General features: G+C 38.1%; 1 protein-coding gene across 4 annotated transcripts in view; it reads right to left on the minus strand.

The window, feature by feature from the left end:
• The window catches only part of ROCK2 (Rho associated coiled-coil containing protein kinase 2), a 122,315-nt gene extending 100,549 nt beyond the window's left edge, over window positions 1–21,766 (minus strand). Inside the window, exon 1 of one of the 4 annotated variants that reach the window (XR_006734622.1) lies at window positions 21,247–21,766. Coding sequence is in view for 2 of the 4 variants with exons in the window: in XM_045549044.1 (XP_045405000.1) it covers window positions 21,247–21,387 (141 nt within the window). In the remaining 2 variants the exon portion in view is untranslated. The remainder of the gene's footprint in view (window positions 1–21,246) is intronic. The other 3 variants (XR_006734623.1, XM_045549044.1, XM_045549046.1) reach the window with 3 other exon arrangements.
• Window positions 21,767–24,741: the final 2,975 nt, after the last annotated feature.

Genomic DNA, 24,741 nt, shown 5'->3' on the forward strand with positions numbered 1-24,741 from the left:
ACGTCACACAGTTGTAATCATACTCTTACTGTACAATCCAGCATCGCTCTCCTTGGTATTAACCCAAAGGAGTTAAAAACTTAGGTCACACAAAAAACTACACACAGGGCCGGGCGCGGTGGCTCATGCCTGTAATCCTAGCACTCTGGGAGGCTGAGGCGGGTGGATTGCTCGAAGTCAGGAGTTCGAGACCAGCCTGAGCAAGAGCGAGATCCCATCTCTACTAAAAAAATAGAAAGAAATTATATGGCCAACTAAAAATCTATATAGAAAAAAAAAATTAGCCGGGCATAGTGGCGCATGCCTGTAGTCCCAGCTACTCGGGAGGCTGAGGCAGGAGGATCGCTTAAGCCCAGGAGTCTGAGGTTGCTGTGAGCTAGGCTGACGTCACGGCACTCATTCTAGCCCGGGCAACAAAGTGACACTCTGTCTCAAAAAAAAAAAAAAAAAAACTACACACAGATGTTTATAGCAGCTTTATTCATAATTGCCAAAACTTGGAAGAAACCAAATGTCTTTCAGTAGGTGAATGGATAAATAAACTATGGTACATCCAGACAATGGAATACTATTCAACATTTTTAAAAAATGAGCCATCAAACCATGAAAAGACATGGAGGAATCTTAAATGCATATTATCAAGTAAAAGAAGCCAATCTGAAAAGCATGTTATTTTTAGGCCACTGGAAAAATCAAACAGAAATGTAACAAATTAGTAAAGCACTTCAGAACAGTGTCTGGTATGAAGTAAGAAATACATGTCTTGCTAATATTATTATTATTGACAAGAACTTTAATGGTATGCCATAAAAACCTCTACTCAATGTGGTAGGTTTCAAGTACTTATCATTAAAATATCTATTAAAATGTCTATGATCTAAAATACCTAATCATTTTCTCTAGTTTAAAGAAGTTCTATGTCCAGCATCGGCATTACCATTTTTCCATTAGCCAACTATTTTAGCCACACTTTTCATAACAAAAATGCTCACAAGAAGCATTAGTTCATATTAGTCATTTCTCCTTGAAACACATCTCTAAGGAAATCCTCTTTGAGTTCTATTAATATAAACCAACTGTCCATTATAATTAAATACATAAATAGGTCAGTTTCTGAAAGACATTACTGTAAATACAGTTGACCCTTGAACTACATGGGTTCACTTATATGCAGATTTTTTTCAGTAAATACAGTTGACCCTTCGTATCAGTGAGTTCCGCATCCGCAACCAGACGAAACCCACAGATACTAAGGGCCTACTTTCCAGATCCACAGGGCCAACTGCAAAACATGAGCATGCACAGATTTTGGTACCCACGTAGGTTCTGGAAACAATCCCCCTTGGATACTGAGGGATGACTGTACATATTTGTCTTTTCCTTCCAGAATCTGACTTCAAACCAAACTAAGTATATATAATAGCTACAGAAGTTTTTCCACACACTGCATAACAGTAATATTTGGGGAGTCTGCATTTTTATTTTAAGCAGAGGGATCTACATGTTTAAAAAAAAAAAAAAACCTTAAAGATGGTAAGGAAAACAGTGCAGCTTTCAGGTAAGTTATTTAAGATGGGTGGATCTGGGAGAAGGGAGGGAGGAAGTGACAAGAGATAGGGCTGGAAAATTCAGCAGAAGTCAGATCATGAACAATTTTGTGGGAAATTACTAGAATTTTTAACTTTTCCCTGAATAAATGGGAAATTAGCCATTTAAGTACTTTAAGTTAGAGAGTAATGTGATAAGATTTGCATTTTATAATAAGTAGTCTGGGCTGGAGAGGAGAAAATAGATAGGACTATAAAAGCTGGAGGAAAGAACACTGGGGAAGAGAATACCATAATAATCTAGAAATAGTGTGACAGTCACTTGAAGTAGGGAAGTAGCAGGAGGTGGGAGAAAAATGAATAATTTTTAGGAAGTTACCCTAACAGGATCCAGTGACTGAATGTGATGTCAAGGATAACAACAGACACTGAGATTTTGGGTTTGACCCAAGCTAGATGGGTAATGGAAATAATCACTGAGTCTAAGACCACAAAAAATGAACCAGATTTGGAAGCAAAGGGGGAAAAAGAATATAGTTGTGGATATGCTGATCTTTAAGTGTCCGCAGTACATCCAAGTGGAGATGCCCAGCAGGTAGCTGGATGTGTGAGCCTGAAGCTCCGAGGCAAGCTTTCAGATGGACAAAACAGAAGTCATCAACATACAAATGATAAAGAAAGTCCTGAAAAAAAGATACAAAACCAATAAGGCAGCAAATGCATTAACAAACAAAAACAAGTGAGGAACGTTCCCATTTAGCAAAGGAAGAGGAAGTAGCAAAGAAGCCTGAGGAGAAACAGCTGGAGATGCTTTGTGTACTGTCACAGAAGCCAATTTGAGAAGTGTCAAGTACTTCTTGCCGAACATTCTACCAGATGATGGATTTAGCAGCAAGGAAGTCCAGATGATCTTGGAGCAAGCAGTTTTAGTGAGTGATGGGAGAAGACATATTATCTTGTATTGAGGAGTGAATAAAACGCCAGACAAAGGAGAAGTAGAGAAGTTTGGGGCTTTCTTTTGCTGGTAAGGGGAAGCAGAAGCTAGAAAAAATTGAGATTTCTTTCCTGGGGTATTTTGGTTTGTTTTTGTGAGACATTTGAACATATTTATTAGTAAGATGAGAAAGAGTCAGAACTAAGAGACAGATTAAAGACAAAGAGTTAATCAGGAGGAAGGAAAGAGTAAGACTAGAGCACATTTGGAGAATCAGCCTGAGACAGCATGAGGGACATGTCATCCACTGAAAAAAGAACGGAAGAACAAATGGTACAGAGGAGGTAGACAGGTGATTCAAGCAACAGGAAATCTAAGGGATCTCCTTTTGATGGCTTCTATTTTCTTTCCCACAAAGTAGGAAGACCATCTGGAGGACACTTTGTTTCTTAAGTGTAAAGGAAGAAAAGAATGTTTAAAATAGCCCCTGTGGAGAATGAAAGAACTGTCCTATGGCCCTGACAGCTCTTTCAGGGACTAGAGATCATGAATTTGCAGTACCACTAACGCTGGGTAACTGTGATTTTTATTCATCACCTTTTGTGAAGGCCAAAGAGACAAACTGATCTGGAACCTAGGTTTTGCCAGATGCATATGATGGAAATTCATCAGGACAAGAAAACTGAGAATTCTGGCAAGAGGTCTGAAGTGACCGGATGATGGATTCTTGCCTGCTTGTAAAGAAAGCATTTAGAGATGTCAAGGAACTGCAAATCTCAAGTGTCAATGAGTAGATTTAGTGAAAGGATAGTGATTAGAGTCAGAGCTAGGAGCAGCATGTTTTAAATTTATGATTTCAAAGGTAAAGCTGATTTCAAGTGATGATGATGTCCAGAGTAGCTTCTTGGGATTAAGTGAATGAATTAAGTAGAAAAGAAAGACCACCAGAGATAATGAAATTAGGAAACTGTAAAGCCAAGGTCCTGGGCAATCTGTTCACATTCACACTAAATTCACCTTGGAATAGTGGCACAACCTTGTATGGGAAGACTGTGAGGCTGATGCCTACATCTTCAACAAGTAAGAGGATATGGCCAAGAAAGAGTTCAGCAGGTAATAGCCATGAAGAAAGGAAGAAGATGTATATCCCAACTACATTAGACTTAACCGTAATTTTAACAGGGAGGTTTTACAGGCAATGCAGTGCCTTTCCTACGCTGAGATGTAGGGAGTAAAAGAACACACAAGCTCCACTAGAGAAAGCTTTCCCTCAGGGAAAGGACAGATGTTATCTAAAGCAAAGATAAAAGTGACATTTGGTAAAGAATTTGAAGATGCAAGTGAGTATGTTAACCTTAGAACAAGGGAGAGAAATGTTTGAAAAGGATAGGAAGAACAAGTGGAGGAACAAGAATGAGAAGAAAGCTTATACTTCTATCTTGAGCAGGAAAAGGCAATGCTGAAATGAGGCTTGGTGGGGAACTACTTCATGGGAAGGTAGCTCTGAGGACACGTCCCACGAGTTCTCTGGAAGAGAAGACATCGGGCCTCTCAAGAATCACCCAGTGCCTGGAATAACTGCAATGAGAAAAGAATCTGTTTCTAATATGTAAGAAGATTCAGACCTCTTTGGAAGAAGCCAAATGAATGGGATGAACTGTGTTGGCTCAAAGCTCCATGATAAAACAATCAAGCAAAAACCTCAGTGGTCAGACTTGGTCTGTAAAAACTGAGAGAAACTCACCATCTATCTCAGATTGTAAAAATCAACAACTATCCTTAACCGTAAGTACCTTCTGGTTTGGAGTTTTGCTATGATTCACAACACCTAGTAGGGTGTGATAAATAAAAACATCTCATTAACCAAACAAGACATTCCTCAGTCCTTTCCCCTTTAGACCTAGTTTGTAAAATGAAGGAGTTGAAATAGGACCAGTAGCATTAACAACGCCCACACCCAAAACAGAAGAAAAGCAGCAAACCTTAGGAGCAGACCCTTAATTGGGAATCAGACCTCAAACCATTCAATGAAGTTTCCTAAACATATACTAAGCGCTATAGGCCCCAAGCTAGATATTCAGAAGAGACATAAATACCACATGATCACAACCCTAGAGAGGAACCCCTGGTCTGGTATATAATATAAACAGATAAGTAAATAATCATAATAAAGGAGCTGAACGTGGTAGGCCATACCTGTAATCCTAGCACTTTGGGAGGCTGAGGCAGGAGGATCACTTGAGGCCAGGAGTTTGAGACTAGCCTGGCAACAACACAATCCTGCCTCTACAAAAAGTTAAAAGTAAAAAAATTAGCCAGGCTTGGTGGCACACGCCTGTAGTCCTAGCTACTCTGGAGGCTGAGGCAGGAGGATCACTGAGCCCAGGCATCTGAGGTTACAGTGACCTATGATAGTGCCACTGTACTCCAGCCTGGGTGACAGAGGGAGACTCTGTTTCTAAAAAAAAAAAAAAAATAGCAACTATAATACAATATGATCATAATTGCTTACAACACAGGTATATACAAAGTACTATGTGAGCAAACTGAGAGAAGGAAATTGCCTGGGGTGGAAAGAAGGAGTAGGAATGAAAGGAGACCGCACAGAGAAGATAAATTTAAGGTGGGTCTTAAAGTAAGGATTAAAACCCAAGAAAGACTAATAACAGTACTCAATCTCTTTAGTAGTCAAATATTGAAATGAACATAAAACCAAAGGGAGATACTGGCTTTCTTTCACCTATCAGATTAGCAAAATGATGTAAAAGGCTAATAATATTCAGCCTACCAAAGATGTGAACTGTATACTCTCATCACCACTGGGAGAGTTCAATTTTGCTAAAGCCTTTTAAAAAACTGGAGAATATTTTGGAATTTTAAAATGTGCATATATACTCCTTAACAATCTTATTTCTAGAAATCTATAAAAATATTCACATATATGCACAAAAATATTTATAATTATGTTCACATAGCAATGTTTATAACAGAAAGAAAAAACAACCTAGATGTCTATCAATATTGTAATAGTAAAATAAATTATGGCAAATCCAGATAATAGAGTACTCCACAGCACTTTAAAAGAACTAGAAAAATTACAAATTCTGACTGGAAAATTTCCAAACTAAATGAAAAATTGAGATACAGGACAATAGATATGGTACAGCTACATACAAGTAGTCATATATTTTTACATGCATGAAAAACAGGAAAATGATACAACATTGTTATATGGGCAGAAAAAGGGAAAGTGTTACAGTGATGTTTTATAAAGTAGTTGCCTCAGAACACTGAGATCAAGGAGAAAGGGATAAGAAAAGAACTTACATTTTATACTCACTTCTATAATTTTTAATTTTTAAAATGGGTATATATTACATTTGTAATTAAAAAAAAATGAAGTTTGTTTTGTTTGGTTTGATAAGCTGATAAAGGAGAGAGGGAGACTGAGCACTCCAGGTAGAGATAAAGGCAAAGAGTATAAAAGAACATAACTCAGATTATCAGTAAAAAGAAAACTGCCTCCATCCCCTGGTCCTGCTCACTCCCTTCCCTTTCCACATCTGATGATGAGAAGCTTCCATGCCCAAAGCCCATGTCTCTGAGCCATAAACGCCACCAAGACTTTGCCCTACTATTCTCTCCAGGTTGTAAAAGCCCATCTAAAACCCCAGCACAACTAACCATGCCCAATGAATTAAAAACACAAAAATGCCAACTAATTTTCATTTACTGATTTAGTACGGAGAGAACGTAATACATGCCAAGTAATGCACTAACGTACGACCTTTTTGGGGAAAAAACAGGCTCATATCAGGAGACCTTCGGTATGCACATATTATTATCTTTTGGTAGACACTGAACAGAGGCTATTTTACACATAGTTCTTTAACTGTCAGTAAAAAGCTAAAGCTCTGCACAGTTTACAGAACACTAGCACATACAATTAGCTTCTCACTAAATTTAATCTTCACAACTCCTTAAGGAAGGCAGATAGTATTATAAATTACTCACAATCAGGAAGATAATCAGTAGAACATCTAATTAATACCAGTCTTAGCTCTTTTGACTCCAAATCCAATGTCTTATACTACTCTGCCTCTCTTTTAAAAATCCATTTGAAATTTTTTTAAAAATCATGTCATTTTCCTTCACTTCTCCCATCTTCACTATCTTAGGAAAAGAAAAACTCTTAAGGAAAAAAAAATTCATTTTTATTTTCATATGTTAATATAGGTTAAACAGGGATCCATTTTTGGACTTTAGTGGAATTTCACTAATAGAAAATTATTTGAAATAAGTAAGCCACTGTTCAGAGTTTTAAACTTTTATTTCACAGATCTGTTGTAACTAGAATCAAACTGAATAATTCTGTTTATAATAAGGGGGGGGGGAAGCACAGGACAACACTATGCTAAAAACTGCCATTTTCTACACCATCCTGAAAAACAAAATTTCCCTATGCTAAAACTTATAACAATCTGCTCTCCTCCCAAATCAGTAACTTCTTAAAAATTTATTCAGTGTTTTGCTTTATGACTTCCCTCAGGAGGAAATTTCATAAGCCAATTTTGTACTAGAGTTTCCTTTTATTAGTTCTAAATTTAGTTTTATTTATATCATCTGTTGTTCTATTATGGGAATGTCTTAAATATGGAAAACAATCTGTTTTCCGGCAAAATTTATAACTTTACAGCCTCTCCTTTTTCACAAAAATATATGCTTGTTTTGCAAAACAATCAGTAAAATCCTTTATGTAAGTTTTCTCATTGCTTTATAATGTAACACCTTGTTTTTGTGATTAAATTCTTAACTTCAATAGCAACCTTGACAAAAGATATTCATACTCTAATTTTAAATGTTGCAATCATGAGTTATGTATTTCATTTAAGCTATAGCAAGAAATAATGTCTGGGAATATTTTTAGCATGAACATGTCATAACTGAATCATGAAGTCTCAAATTAAATTGCATTTTTCCAAATACTTAGAAATGCTGGAGCATCTTGTATAAAACTGAAGTATTACAGAACTAGGAATTCTCATCAGCAGACTGTAAGATATTTCTAATTAGAAAAACACTTCCAATGAAAATGTTCATAAATTACCCATAACAAACTTCTACAGATAATTGCAGAAATATATTAAGTTAGTGAAAGAAGGGTCACCCATTTCAGATTTATTTCACATTTCTAATATCCTGTTCAGCAATTATTTGGAAAGGATGAATACATTTTAAGAGATAAAATGTCATAAATCTTTAGAGTTTTAAAGATCCTTTTATTATGTGTCATCCTAGAGCCTTATAAAAATTAATTGTGCCATGGCCACAAGTATATGCAGTTTTATTAGCCAGAAGATAAAAAAGAAAGCTACAAACTGAATTAGTAAAGATTTCAAATACAGAAAAAGATAAAAATCACAACTGTCATTCCTCTAAAAGCTATAACTATTATCTCAAAAATCAATAAATACAAAATTTAATTTTCAAATATCTGACATATGTACGTATCCCTTTAAGCATCAAAAATGAAAGAGCCGTACATCAGGAAATCTGACATACAAGTACTTCCAAGAAAGAAAAATATGAATTCCATATCCACTGCCCATGAATCCCCTGGTTTTCTCTAATTTTAAATTATATGAAGAGAAATAATTACAAAGAAGGCATTTTTAAAAACCTAAACAGTAACATATTCATAAGATGACTATCTCTTAATGTAACCAATAACTTGAAAGCTGCTTTGAAAATGAATTTTCAAAATAATTTTAAAACAAGGGTTTTAAATATTTTACATTTTATTTTTTGCTCACTTTTAAGGAAACTACTAAATAATTTTTGAATGATTCTATTATTTTTTAAATACAGGCACAATCACAGGATAGACATACACCATCCTGTTTTAGGTGCTATTCTCTGAAGGACCACACATTCGATTCTAAATTTCTAGTGAAAATTTTCTTCCTGAATTAAATCAACTCCAGTGACTAAACAGATTGTCACTATTTTTCCCATTGCCATTTACTAAATGTGAAACATTAAAATTATATATTTCTATGCCCATACATTCCTATATTTATTTCTCATAGAAGGGTAAGATGTGATGATAAAATTTCTACATTGAAATTTTGTTACATATATTTTACAATAAAATTTTTTTCATTTCTATATTGATGTATCTTATTTAATCCTCCTACAAAAAAGCTCAGCAAATTAAGTTTTCTTCTAAAATTTTTTTAAAGCCTTTTTCTGATTCCTGTGGAACCCTAAAAGAAGACATAAAATGTGATGATCCTACAATATTTTGGAAAATCTGGCATCCCTCAATATGTCAGCTTTTTGGACATATACAAGTCTGTGTCCCAAAAAGATCTCAAGCATTTATTTGTTTCTGTTTTTTTCACTTAGTAGAAGAAACAACACTTACAGTGTTCTTAAACTTTGACCTGCAGATTACCTGCATCAGAATCACCTGAGATGCAAATTCCTGGCCCCACAGAAGATCATCTAAATCAGAAGATCTGACACCACTTCCACCAAGCACCCTAAGCATGATTCTGGCTTATATCTGACTTTCAGGCTTCATCCAAGCCTCAGTACACCACAAAATTAAGGGAACAAAACAGTAAATAAATAAATATTCTCCTTTTCTCAGATATACTTGGGCCCAATAACCACCTCTCCCAATCCTTAAATTACAACACTGCACTCCTTAGCTCAGTGGGTCCCAAATTTTCCTGCATATAAGAATCATCTGGGGAATTTTTAACCACCACCCCCCCCATGCCCAAGTCATACCATGTACCAATTATATTAGAATGTCTAGGGGTGGAAGCCAGGCATCAATATTTTTAAAGATCCCCAGGTGACTTATATATATAGTAAAGTTTGGAAACCACTGTCTTAGCTATTAGCTTTAGCAGATATTTATCAGAAAAATCTTGACTTAAAATGATCTGGAGGAGCCAGGAAAAAAATATATTGGTATTAAATTAGGTTTTCAAACTTCCAGACATGTATATATTTCTAAATTTTAAGTCCAGTAGGAAAATTTTTTCAATGCATTTATTACATTAAAGCTTCTTTAAGATACTTTTGAAAAAATATAAGACAAAAAATTGTTTCACACTGAATGTAACGAACATAGGATCACACCATGTACCTAAAGTTTGAGGGAAAGGTTCACTATTATTTCATTTGCATATTCAATGCGCGGTTATATTTTGAGAAATATTATCATTAAGAAGCCCATGGCAAAATTCAAAGTTCATATTTAGATACTCACAAGCAGCTCCAAATATCAGTTAACTCCAAATCAATTTTATTCTAAATTTATAATAGTTGCAATATTGGTATTTTACATTATCTCTTCCCCCAATTTCTGACTTGCTATGTTGTTTCTCTGAAAGAAAATCATAATTTTGATCTCTTTTCCTCTCATCTTTACTAATTCTATAGATGCTGGTTTGGCCTGTTAGCAGCACTTGGCGAAATCTAATGATTCACAAGGAAAAATTTTTTAAATCGTGATTCTTTGAACAGATGCAAAATAGTCGATCATAACACACTGTTTCAACCATTCAACTTCAACTTTACTCACTATGTAAAACACAATAAAATATGGCCATATACATTTAAATGTGTAAGAGCCCAAAGTGCCACAAACTATAACTCTATTAAGTTAATCTCAAGAGTGAAACATTTTTCAAGATCATACTAGTATTTTCACTAAATACTTTTACAGGGATTTCAACATACAAAAACACATTTTTACTCCATCTTACATCAAAGTTCAACTGCGTTAATGCACTTTCCTTTTAGAAAAACAATTATCACTACAACCAAAAACTTTTTATACTTATCTTTAATATATTAGAGAAGCATCTTAAATACTGAAAGAATTCTATTCTAAAATTTTCCTTTACTGCTCAAAAAAAGTCCCACATGTAGTTATCTTTAATAAAAATTCAAAATAATTAGAATGATCTAAACTAAAGCTAAAGGGAAAACTGTAATTTCAATACACATATTTTGAGAATGACTTCTAGAGGAATCATACTTAAATACAAGGCAAAACAGTAAGATCACAACCTGATACTGAATACACACATAAGCAGCTACTTTTACATCTGAAAAGGACACTGTATCTTGGATAATATGCAAGAAGGCTCTAATCTGTATTTATTGGTATTCTATTTTTAAACACTGGAATGGGCCTGTGGTATACTAAATAAAACTCCTTTACCAGTTGATTACCATGTTATCTCTCTGCACAAAAACAAAAAACAATTTAAATATACTGATTCAAACTAGATCACATTCATGGTGCATCAGCAAAAATCAAAAGAATAAACAAAATTAATGAACAAATGAAACAGTAGTCAACATCATTAGTAAAATGCACTACAATGGCTATAATCACAAAGACGTAATATCAAGTGTTCTGTGAGGATATGGAGAAACTGGAACCCTCACACATTGCTGGTGGGAATGTAAAATGGCAGGGCTATTTTGCAAAACAGTAGGCAGTTTCTCAAAAGGAAACTTACCATATGACCCAGCAATCCCACTCCCTGGAGTCTACCCAAGAGAAATGAAAATATATGTCCTCACATACAATGAATTCATAAACAAAATGTCCCACATGTATGGAATAATATATGGAATGTTATTCAGCAAATAAAAAGAACATAATACTGATAAACGCTGAAACACAGATGAACCTCAAAAACATTACGCTAGATGAAAGAAGCCAGATATGAATGATTGCATATTGTATGATTCCATTTATACGGAATTTACAGAAAAGACAAATTTATAGACACAGAAAGCAGATCAGTGGTTGCCTGGGATTGGGAGTCAGGACTGGCTACAAATAGGCACAAGGGAATTTAGGGGGTTAAGGAAAATGGAATTGTGGTGATGATTACACAACCCTATAAATTTACTGAAAATCATTAAGTTGTACACTTACAATGGGTGAAATTTACGATATGTAACATATAACATAAATCAGTTGAAAATAAAAATAATTAGCAAAGCTAATCAACAATGATACCTGACTATTTCAACACCTGCTGTCTCTCAACTGCCAGACTTATTTCAGAGCTGATTCTAAGAGCAAATAAGAGATTGAAACATGCCTTATCAACTGCACTACATATGCAGGCTATATTTATTCATTCAACCAATAATTATCAGAACTTACTACAAGCAAGATACTATGTATTATTCTTTGTCTGCTAAATAAACACCACCAGTAGATGCAGAAGAAAAACTATCAAAACTCTAAATTACCCTTTCTGTTTTAAACATGATGCAAAGAGAACACGAAAAATTGAGCATTTGCATTTATTAGAAAAACCACTAATACAAACATTAAACAGTTTAAAGCCAAATAAAGATTTTAGTAATCTGGCTGGGTACAGTGGCTCACACCTGTAATCCTGGCACTTTGGGAGTCTGAGGCAGGAGGATGGCTTGAGGCCAGGAGTTCAAAACCAGACTGAGCAACATAGCAAGAGACCCTGTCTCTACCATAATAGAAAAATTAGCTAGGCTAATTAGCTAGGCTAATGTGGTGGCACATGTCTGTAGTTCCAGCTACTTGGGAGGCTAAGGGAGGAGGATCCCTTGAGCCCAGGAGTTTGAGGTTGCAGGGAGCTATGAGTGTACCCTAGCTACACTCTAGCCAGGGTAACAGAGTGAGATTCTGTCTCAAAAAAAAAGAAAAAAAAAAAAAGTCAGTAATCAGAATGCTTGATAATATCTGAAGATTTTTCACAACAGTCATTCATCACGACACTTGTAATGACACTTGATCCTTAATCAAAATCTCTCAAGTCCTTTAACTTTGTTTTTAATGTTGTTAATAAATATTGCCTTATTATTAATAGCCAATATGCCATTTTAAAAGATTTCACCATGTGAACACAGCAGCAGCATTTAATCTGCCCTTACTCATGAAGTGCGGTTCCAATACAGGCATATCTAGGTACATATGAAGTGGATGTGTTTAACCAGAAAAAAACATTACAAGGGGCAGGGGAAATGAGAACAAATGATACATATTAATGATAAAGGCTGTTCAGCCCACACTTGGTATCTTTACTTTACCAAAAAAACTGAATACAATTAGTTTAAATCCTTTCCAAGACAAACTTTCAGCACAATCTAGAAAATATCCCACAATCACAATTCACTTTTCCTATATGACCTTCAAATAATTCTACTTCTAAACCCATCCTCCCTAAATATACAAATGTTTACTTATCTTCCTTCCTATGGCTAGATAAGAACACATATCAAAATGTTTATCTGGGAAATACTTTAATACCTCTTCAAGTAGGGATATATTTCCACATGTTATCATTCCTGATGTTTAAAAAACATCAGGAATGGTTAGTTCATTCAACATTTACAAAACACAATTGAAAACAAGAAAGATCCATGCTCTAAAAGAGCTTGTATTCTGTGCATCAAATAAAAAACTCAAAAGTCAAGAAGTATATAAGAAGACAATAGCATATTAAGCATTCTTCAACACAATCATCTAGGTAATTAAGATAATACCAACGCTCTCTGGCCTCTTCCTATCTAAAGTATCTCTGGAGAAGGCTCTGCTGTTCATTTCCATGGCACAAAAAACAACCCCAATAATGAAATGCTAGAAATTAGTTCCAAGTCTATAAAGTAAAATTTCTATCACTTGCTTTATAGCTAAAGAAGCCTAAAACTCTTTTAGAGAATATAGAAAATTGGATATTGAATACAAAGTGGTCAATCAACTATAACAAAAAAATTATAAAGCACTTTAGATATCTGAACAAACAACCCATACCTTATCAAACGAAGCAACAAACCATAAAATCATTCTTGGACTTAGACACATTCCCCAAAAGATTATCAACAATGAACCAAAAATGAATCCTAATATTTCCCTTTGTCACACATACAGGGAAATGCTAACTATTGTGACCCAAATGCTTTCCAAGAAAATAAGTGAAGGTCATTTGGGGCAGCAGAATTTATCAGAATATCCATACAATGTAATAATACTTCAAAGGAAAAGTACAGGTGAGAGGACAGGAGAATGACTCCAATCAAGGACAAAATGAGGACAGTTTTAGTGGAGTCTCAAATGCACTATGATTTCATAACAATTTAAATATTAAGTTTCATATAATAAGCTAGCCCACCAACGGAAGATGTTCTGTTGCTTAACTTTTAAAAGCTATAAGTTGTACTGAGTCATCCACATTCTGTTCATCAGTAACCCTTATCACTAACAGCCCATATATATTTTTTTAAATGTCAGCACAGATTAGCGTTTTAAGTATACTTGTAGAGTAATATTTCCATGAAGAAACTCAAGAGGCCCAAATAGTGACCAACTCTATAATCATTACCCTCTTTCACCCCAACCACCACTCTCCAAATAGAAAGTATAATACAGAAATAAAATAAACAGAGACTCCCAACTAATATTTTGGGAATTCTAATGCTTAGAAAAATCTCCTGATAAGATTTTTGTAGCCCTACTTCATACTTTCCATTAGAATTCCAAATAGAATCAAAATATCAATAAAAATACAGCCATAAGAGTACAAAAAGTGAGCTATACGATATTATAATCTTGGTAATGAAGAATTCCCTAAGCATGACACCTACGCCAGAAATCACTTTACAGTGAAAAGATAAATTTGACTACATAAAACCATTAAGTGTAAAAAAAACAATGACAAGCACATGTATAGTGTAATGTTTTTAACTTTTTTTTTAGATATATACACCAAAATGTTAATTTAAAGAGTGGTTATCTCTGAGGGGGGAGGTGGGGAGGGAGACTGCAGATCAAGTGCTACTAGCATTTAAACCTTTCTATATTTCCTAAATTTTCTACAATAAAAACATACTATTTTTATAATTTAAAAAGTGGCAAATCTTTCTTCACTTTAAAAAATAAAATCTATGTTTCCCTGTCTCAGCTATGCTTGGCTGCCCATTTCCTTCAGGTACAGATAAAACTAAAAAGAAATGACTTTTGAACAGAGATTGGGTTAAACAAAACCATAACTGAGGATTTGATGTAGTTTGTAATGTGGTACAAATGCAAATAAAAAGTCCACCTATCAGTAAATTGATCTTTAAGAAAGATGCCAAAGTAATCTAATGAGAAAAGAAAAATAGTTTTTTTTTAAACAGTGCTGGATAGTCACATGGAAAAAAAATTGACCTCAACCCCTAACTCACACCACACATTAAATGTGGCTTAAAATGTATCCTAGACCTAAATGTAAAAGTCAAACCATAGAGCTTCTGGAAGAAAGGAAAGGAGAATATCTTTGTGACAAGTGGACAGGCAACAATTACTTGGGCAGAAAAAGCAGTAACCATAAAAAATTCTGATTAAAAAAACAGAGATTGGCCAGGTGCAGGGGCTCACACCTGTAATCCTAGCACTCTGGGAGGCCGAGGCAGGAAGATTATTTGAGCTCAGGAGTTCGAGACCAGCCTGAGCTAGAGCAAGACCCCAACTCTACTAAAAATATAAAGAAATTATATGGACAACTAAAAATATATACAGAAAAAATTAGCCAGGCATGGTGGCGCATGCCTGTAGTCCCAGCTACTCGGGAGGCTGAGGCAGGAGGATTGCTTGAGCCCAGGAGTTTGAGGTTGCTGTGAGCTAGGCTGATGCCACGGCACTCTAGCCTGGGCAACAGAGTCTCAAAAAAAAAAAAAAAAGAGACAAAGTATATAATATAGACGGCCCTCTATATCCTCGGATTCAACCAACCACAGATTGAAAATATTTGGAAAAAAATGTAAAACAGCAATACAATAGTAAATAATAATACAAATTAAAATATACACTATAACTACTTACATAGCATTTACACTGTATTAGGTATTATAAGTAACCTAGAGATGATTTAAGTATACGGGAGGACATATGTACACTATATGCCAAATACTATGCCATTTTATTAATATATAAAGGATTTGAGATTTTGGTATGGGGAAGAAGATGGGAAGGGTGTCCTGGCACCAATCCCCTGCAGATACCAACGGACCACTGTACATTCTGAAAACAATAACTGAAAACAGTCCAGGTGTTCATCAACAGGAGATGGCTAAACTGTGGTTTATACATAATAAAGAATAAAACTCAACATTAAAAAAATAAACTGCTGACACACACAATATGGATGAATCTCCAAAACTGTGCTAAGCTAAAGAAGCCAGACACAAAAAAGTATACATGATTCCATTTGTATGAAGTTCTAGAAAAGACCAGAAGTAATCTTTAGTGCAAAAAAAAAATCAGAAGAGTGACTGCCTCTAAGAGAATGGGGTACGGACTTAGCTGAAAAGGCATGTCAGGGAGAATTCTGAGTTGGTAATAATGGTCTACATTTTGATAAGGATTTGCATTACACAGGTATGTGCATTTGTCAAAACTCTTCAATGGTACATTTAAGATTTGTGCATTTCATTGCACATAAATTTAATCTTTAAAATACCTAAACAAACATTGAACTCTATTTAAATACATGCTTAAGTGTTTAAAGGTGAAATGTACTATTATCTCAACTTACTTTAAATGATTCAAAAATAAAAGATGTTATTGATAAAGTGATAGATAAATGTAATAAAGAAAATATTGCAAAACATTAATTAGCTGGTAAGTATATGGATGTTCATTGTCAATTCTTTCACCCTTACTATACTCTAAAATTTTCCATAATAAAATATTAGGGGAAATTTTAAACTATTAAATTTTATCCATTGTGTTAAGTCAAACATGGCATATCTTAAAATCCACCAATTCCACTCCCACATATATGCCCTAGTCTATAGAAACTCTTCATATGAGCTCCAGGAATGCTCCTGGCAATACTTTCCACAATACTGAAAAAATGAAAAACAACCTAAATATCCATCAAGTAGATTGGAGCTATATTGATTCATGGTAGCAGAGAACATGAATAAACCACATGAATGAATCTTAGAAACACAATTTTGAGTGAAAAAAAGCAAGTCATAAAAGCATACATTCAAATGTTGACATTTCATAAGGTTAAAAAAACAAGTAAAACTAAACAATATTGTCTAGGGATACACACAAATGTAATAATCTATGAAATAAAGAAAAGAGACAAAATTTTCAGGGTAGCAGATGAGAGAGAATGTAGGAACACTGAAGCCAGCAGCAACACGCAGGTTACTTCAATAGGCCAGTGTTCCATTCACTAGCTTGTGTGACTGAATGAATGTTTGCTTTTTATGCTTCATAACTTATATTTGTATGCTACATTCTTTTAATGATTAGAATATTTCAAAATTCAAAATGAGAAAAAGAGGGCTATCTGATCAAAACTCAGCAAAAAGAAAAATAAAAAACTTAAGCTTCAAGATAATTACCCACTATTTCTTTACAACTATTCAGATGTATTAAGTCTACATTTCCTTAGTCTATGCTGGCCTTACCCTGGGGCCAAGATGTTTCAGAATTCAGAATTTTTTGGATTTTAGAATGGTAACACATTACGTATATTGTATATTCCCGAAAACCCTCCTGGGAATCTGGGGGCAGCACCCTGAAATCAAACACATTAATATTTCTCCATTGAAAACTATTCCTATTTACACCAAAAGGAATGACTGGACTATAAATATTCTAATGTCAGATCAAGTCAGATGTCACCATCAAATAAATTTTACCAAAAACTTTGTTTTCAGAGCTTTTTATGTATCAGAATTGCAGATAAGATACTGTGGACCTGTACACGCAGAGAGGTTCAACTTCACCTAAACAGTTAAGCTCCACATATCACTTTTTTTTTAACATCTCCCTAAATAACTCATTTTCTTTAAAGATTTCCTGACTATCAAAATGCAAGTTTTAAAGAAAACTAATCTCCTTTATGCTATAAATGGCAAATCCTCAATCTACCCAAAAAAAATGTTAAACCAATTTTCAACTTTTATTCTATTTCATTTTTATTATATATTTATAATATACTCAATTATTACATAGTTGGAAAAAAAACACAATTTTATTCTAATTAGGCAAATAACCAGCAGCAAGCTGAGTCTAAGCACCATAAGAAATATTTTCATATGGTTTACAAGTATAATGAAATTGATCACATCAAGTGTTTTGTGTTCTATGCCACAGAAAATTGTAAAGGAATTTTTAATCACCTTTGCCGATCCACACAAGTCTTAAGTAACAGTTTACCCAAGCCTGAGTCCTAGAGGTTATTATGACTGTTTACTCTTTAAAAGAGTAAAATAAATCAAAAGCACAGACTTTTAGAAAAACATCTTTCCAGCATAACACTAAAACACAATTCTTTTTACCATAATAGGCAAGCAGTTTGAGAAGCTGAGTCCTGACAACAAAACACAGGTATTTACCCAAAGGTTTAAACAGTACTAAAGCATATCACTAAAGATTCCCCTCCAGGCTGGGCGCGGTGGCCACCACGCCTGCAATCATAGCACTCTGGGAGGCCGAGGCGGGAGGATCACTCGAGGTCAGGAGTTCAAGACCAGCCTGAGCAAGAGAAGAAATTAACCGGACAACTAAAAATATATATAGAAAAAGTTATCCAGGCACATGCCTATAGTCCCAGCTACTCGGGAGGCTGAGGCAGGAGGATTGCTCGAGCCCAGGAGTTTGAGGTTGCTGTGAGCTAGGCTGACGCCACAGCACTCTAGCCAGGCGCTCTAGCCAGGGCAACAGAGCGAGACTCTGTCTCAAAAAAAAAAAAAAGATTCCCCTCCAAAAAAAGGCATTACAGAGGCAAACCTCTCTCAAAACTCTATTTTTAATAACAAGCAGCTCACAATCTACAACCACAAAAGATATATATTAATATTTATTCTCTTCAGATTAATTTAAGGACCCACATAAAGCAATGAGCTTTTGCAGAGAAACAAGATAATGTAATCTATACACTAATATAGTCTTGGAATCCAACTCTATCGAAGCTTGATGATTGCTAGCACTTTTCTGATGGAAAACTCAAATGATAATGCTACTCACTTAAAATTATGTTGCAACAAATAGTTGCAAATAAAACAATTTTCCTTTTTAAAAGGAAATTTAAAGCAATTAACTAAAAATATGCCTAATGCACACATAGGTGAACTAAATTTAATGAGCATGACTATCAAGCTCTGAGCTAAGCACTTTACAGGTTATCTCAAGTAACTGTTAAACCTTTTAGGCCCAGCCTACCAAAAACATTGTATAGTAACTTCTGGTATAATTCATCTTCTTGCTCTTGTCACCTTAGGCAATATACAATTTTCAGTGGTACCTTCTGAGCTCCTGAATGAAGTAACTAAATTTCATGGCTGTGTTTGTATTAGATTAAGTTCCTTTAAGTCTTCTCTGTTAAAGTCAAAACACTTATTTTCTATAGCAAAACCAAAAGAAACGCCATATGCAGTAAAACAATGATCAATTGTAAAATGCAACCTAAATGGTAAGGTTTCAAACCTTTAAGATGATACCAGCCACTATTTCATCAGTATTTCAGGAAATATAAGTTTTTGTAACATTCCTTTAAAGAGTAATTTGCAGTTTCAGTTTGGAAAGATGAAAAGGTTCTGCAGATGGATAATGGTAATCATTGCACAACAATGTGAATGTATTTAATGCCACTGAACTGTACACTTAAAAATGGTAAATTTTATGTTACGTATATGCTACCACAATCAAAAACTTGATTTGTTCTAATATTTCATACAATTAAATGTACACACTTTAAAATTAATTTATTATAAAATGGTTTTTAAAAATTTTTTCAGTTTATCAATTTGCAACAGAGGCACCAGGAACTTTGCTCCAAAGAATAAGGGACACTTGTTGGCTTGGTAAGATTTACTGCACCTCACAACCCTAACATTTAATCAACTAAAAGCAACAATAACAGAGTCTATCAAATCAGCAGTAAGTGATGTCAACTCTCCTACCAGTAATATGTCACCTTAATAAAAGTGTATCTTGGGTATATTAAGCACTCAATAAATGAATGGACTAAATTGTTTAATAAGCATGTGAAATGTCTCATTTTTTAAAATAGCATTCATTTTAATAATTTAGAAAATATTTTAATAAAACAAAATGTATGGTCGTGTTACATGTATAAACACCTCAGGCTCAAGTTCAGAATAACCCTAATAATTATGATTAATATCACTAAAGACCCAAGAGATGAAAGTGAAGTATAAAAAATTTCTATCTGGGATTGAGTATGAACCTGATGAATACTTGAGATTTGCTGTACTATTTTTAACTGAATTTTCTGGCCTTAGGTCAAAGTTTTGCTAGCAAAATACCAAAGTGAAAATGCTGGGAGTGAAGCCCAGAGTCTCTGCTTTAGCCTAGGAAAATTTATGCCTTGCATGCAACCAATCTTAGTCCCAATTAAAGACTTCCACAGACTGTCCAAGATGTCATGCTCCCAAGATAAGGTAGGAAGAACACACGAACCCGAAAATCAGTTAAAAAAAAAAAAAAAGACCAACACGTATGATACAATACAGTACATCACTGCCTTCTGTGCATTGCACAGAAAGACACACACTCTTCAGTCAGTTCCTGCATTTTGGCCAAACAGGACTGAGTCACTCTGCAAATGATTCCTGAAACCTCAAAGGATAACCAACAGCCTCTGAAGAAAAGTCAGTCAGTCCCTGGAAAGGGAGGAGAGAGTTTTTCTCATCACATACTGACTGGGTTTATCCCAGCAGGGACTAGAACTGAACATCTGCATTCTGGCACACAACGTCTAAGGGATCTAAGGATCATCCACCCTAATTCAAGTCTTCCAGAATTAATTTAATATCCAGAGTATCTTTTTCACTTTCTTCTACTGCCCAGGGTTTTGTCCACACCACCTTTTCCCATAAGTGCACACTAATCAAAATGTCTGCGAAATACTATTGTCAATCCTCACAAAAACAAGGAATAAGCCAGCATTCTACTGCGCATTTCTAATCTGTAAAACATGTTCCTTTCTTAATCAAGAGCCAATTAGCAGCCTTTACTTGGCTATTAATTTGGATTTCAAAGGCCGTCTTTGTAAAGAGATACAATGAAGGGGAGAGATTTATTCCACTCTACGATTCAGACTGATTTTTTGGCTCTGGCACAATAACCTCGGGAAATTGAATTTACAGAAATTAAAATGTTCTAAACTGCAACTACGGAGTGTTCAAAGGTAATTAAAAACAACAAAACTTTAGCTACGTGTTCCAAGATTTCAAACTAAAAGGAAAGTGAAGGCAGCTCTTTGTCAGGTACCCCAGGTGGGTACTTCCAATAGGAACAGCATCAGGTTTCTTTCTCCCTTGCTTGCACCCAAGTCCCCATGCAGTATGACACTCTTTCACATTGGCTAGCCTGGTGTATGAAGAATGGCCCGTCCTCCACCCTACCTCCCCAAACAGAGTGGGTAGGCGGAAGGCAGAGAGGTGTTTCCTCCCAGTGCTCCAAGAAAGCAGCAAACAGAGATGACACCAGCTCCAACAGGAGGTATAACAGAAGGGAGGAATCAAAGGCGGGTCGCTACTCTTGGAACTTAGTCGCAGAAGCGTCTGGTCTCCGGCCTCAGCTGCCGGAAGCTGGGCGGGGTGGGGCGAGACCTCCCCCACCCCACGGATGGATGGGCACAGAAGGGTGGCAGAGGGGGGATCTGAGGTATGAGCTGGAGCGGGAAGGGCTCCCAGGCCCCGGCCACCTACCAGCAAGCTCTCCACGTTGATGGGGGAACGAGGGTCTCGGATCAGCGCCTCCAGCTTCCTCTGGCGGCCCGCGCCGGCCCCGTCCCCCGGCACGGTCTCGGGGGCGCCGGGCATTTTCCCCGTCGGCGGGGGCCGGCTCATGCCGCCACTGCCGGGCCCGCACTCCGGCTCCTCGCGCTGGGGTCCGGCAGCCTCGGGGCCTAGCGCCGCCCCCGAACCACCGGCTCCGGGCGGGGCTCTGCCCGGGCCCACCGCTCGCCTCTAGCTCGGGCTCCGGGTCTCCGCGCCGGTCCGGGGCCCAGGGGCTGCTCCGAGGGGCCCGCCCGGCCCGGCCCGGCCGGGAGCGACGAGAACAGACGGCGTCCCCGCCCCTCAGTCAGCTTCGCGCCGCCCGGTCCGCTGGTCCGCGAGCCCCAGCAACGCCGCGGGCGGGAGCGGTGAAGTGGCGCCGCCACCGCCGCCGCGGCCCGGACCGCCCCACCCTCTGGAGCCCCAGGAGGCTGAAGCCCAGGCGTGAAGGACTACGGCCGCCGCCAAGCCGCTGTCATGGTCGCCTCCAGCCGCCTCGCAGTCCCGCCGACCCGCGCCCTTCACACGCACTCCCGCGCGGCGCCCCGTCTCCGGCCGCGCGCCGCCGCTACCCACAAGCCCTTCCGCCCGCGGCCGCCGTCGCGCGCGCGCGCGCGCGCTCGCCCCGCCCGCCCCGCGCGTCCAGCCTGCTTGCCCGGCGGCCTCCGCTCGCCGCGCCGCGTCTTTCTTTCCTCCTGGCCGCTCTGCTTCGCTCGCTCCTTCGCGCCCCCTTCCCCCCGCTTCCTCCCTCTCCGTCTTTCGGGGTCCTGAGAGGCGAAGGCCGGGCCCGCTACCCCTGCCGAGCCCGCGCTGGGGGAGGGGCGAGCGCGCTGCGGCTCGGCCCGCCGCCCTCCCCCCCCCCCCCCGCCTGACCCCGCCGCGGCGGGCGACCCCGTGGCCTCCGAGGCGGTCCCCCCGCCGCCCCGTGCCGCCGCCGCCGGGGAGGGGGCCGGGGAGGACGGGCCGGCCCGCGCCCCCGGCCCCGCTGACTCAGCGCGCAGCTATGCGGGCCTTGCATCACCCGCGCCGGAGCCACGGCGACCGCCGGCCGCTGCCCCCGCGCGCCGAGCTCTGCCTCGCGGGGCCTCCCCGGCCGCGGGGAGTTTCGCGGGAGGGTGGGAGCGGCGCCCGCGTGCACTGGGTGTCGGGAGTTCAGGAAGGGCAGAGGCGGGTGGAATCCTAGTCCTGGGGCAGGAGGGCCTGGGGTGTCGAACATTTCTGCCTCTCCTTGGCAGTCACCTCCCAGCCTGGGCTTAATCGCCAGCCACGTCGAGGGAGCAGGAAAGCGTTAGAAAAACGCTCCCCATCCGCAGGCTTTCTCGGTTCCTTTACTTTTGGGGGGCGGAAAAGGGGTGGTTGTCGGTGCAGCCCCCGCATTCCTGCCCTCTCGAGGCCCGTGCCATTGGTCGGATCTGCCCAGGGCGCAATCTGAAAAATATGTGCCAAGAAGCTATAAAACTGTCCATAGAGCCCTTTTGACCCAGTAAACCCATTTAAGGAAGTACATTTCTAAGGAAATGATCCAAAGGGGGAAGGGGGGTAGAACTTGCGGAAAGATGTTTACAGCAGGGCTATTCACAATGTTTGTAATGACCAAAACCTGGGAATGGACCCAATTGTCCAACAATTGAATAATCCAAGCAAGCTCTGTCACATTAACAGAAAGAATCCTGGCAGGTATGCAGACTGTGTCAAGCACATGAAATTTTGGCAAGTACATGAAAGGTGTATTGGAAATAAAGTTAAGTGAAATAAAACAACCACAAAATAGTTTGTGCACACTATTTAAGGCTATGTAAAATGAGCAGCAATAAGAAACAGAATACAGTTGTATTTTAAGTGAATGGGATTTTTTCATGTGTAAAGACACTTCAGAGCACATTAAAATTTCAAAAATTGAAAAACTGTATTGAGATACATGAACCACTCCAAAAAAGCCACAATCTGATAGCTATTAAATAAGAATGTTGAGAACCTTCTCACTGGTATGTCAGAGATAAGCCCACAGATAGGCAAAAGCCCTAACCTTGCAAATGCAGCATTTTAATCAGTAAGTGTTCTGAGAGCCTCTTTTGTTTTGGGTTAAAGCCACCCTTACTTGGACTTAGACAGGAAGAGGCCCTGGATTATCCAATACAGCTTTTTCATTTCAGTTAATAGCACTGATTTCTGGTCAAAAGGTAAGTCATTTAAGTTTGTATGTTGAGTTATTCATTTATACTACAGCTGCTGCCAAGCCGCTGCCCTGGTCGCCTCCAGCCACCTTACCAAGAGGACAAAGTAAGCTAGACACTTCCTACTTGTGCATTGGAGCAAAATAATGAGATAATCCTTGATTATAGATTCTTTTTTTTTTTTTTTTTTTTTGAGACAGAGTCTCGCTCTGTCACCCTGGCCAGAGTGCCATGGCGTCAGCCTAGCTCACAGCAACCTCAAACTCCTGGGCTCAAGCAATCCTTCTGCCTCAGCCTCCCGAGTAACTGGGACTACAGGCATACGCCACCATGCCCGGCTAATTTTTTTTTCTACATATATTTTTAGATGTCCATATAACTTCTTTCTATTTTTAGTAGAGATGGGGGTCTCACTCTTGCTCAGGCTGGTCTCGAACTCCTGACATCGAGCGATCCACCCGCCTCAGCCTCCCAGAGTGCTAGGAGTACAGGCGTGAGCCACCGCACCTGACCTAGATTCTTATTTCAATATAATATGCAAGGCAAAAGGAACATTATGTAGTTCTCAGTTTCCAAATTATTTTTGCAATGACTGGCTGTATATTTCTGTGGGGCTTGCTGAGATAACAGGATGCCATGGTCCCAAACACTGGACGTGGAAACCTTATTTAAAAAGAAAGAGTAGTGATCAACAAGCTACTATACAGGGCATCTTCTACATGTGGTCATTTACATAGACCAGAAAAGGCCATAGTATAAAAGATCTTCACCCAAGACCCGTACCATTGTTTACCTGGAAGAAAAGAAGGCTACTCTCTTGATATGAGTTAAAACTTTTTTTGCGGGGGTGCAGGGTAAATATAACACTTCTTGTTTTACAAAAGTAATGCACAAATGCATTCTTGTAAAAGTTGAAACAAACCAGAAATACATAGAACATAATCTGAAAAATTACTGTTCCACATACATTCTTGTATCATTCCAGGCTTTTATCCATCCTCATACATATGTATTTGCATATACACGTATCTTTTTCCCACTTATATGCAATTATACCATATCATAGCATTTTGCATCTTGATTATTCCCTCAATTAATAATGTTTTAGAGATATGTCCATGTCTGTAGACAGAAATCTAACTCATTCTTTTTAACTGTTATACTCCATTCCATGATATGGCTGTACCACACTGTATTTACGCTCTGTTAGCACAGTGGTTAAGAACAGACCTTTGTATATAATTGCCTGGGC

Source organism: Lemur catta, chromosome 4 (assembly GCF_020740605.2).
Source record: "Lemur catta isolate mLemCat1 chromosome 4, mLemCat1.pri, whole genome shotgun sequence".
Lineage (NCBI taxonomy): Eukaryota > Metazoa > Chordata > Mammalia > Primates > Lemuridae > Lemur > Lemur catta.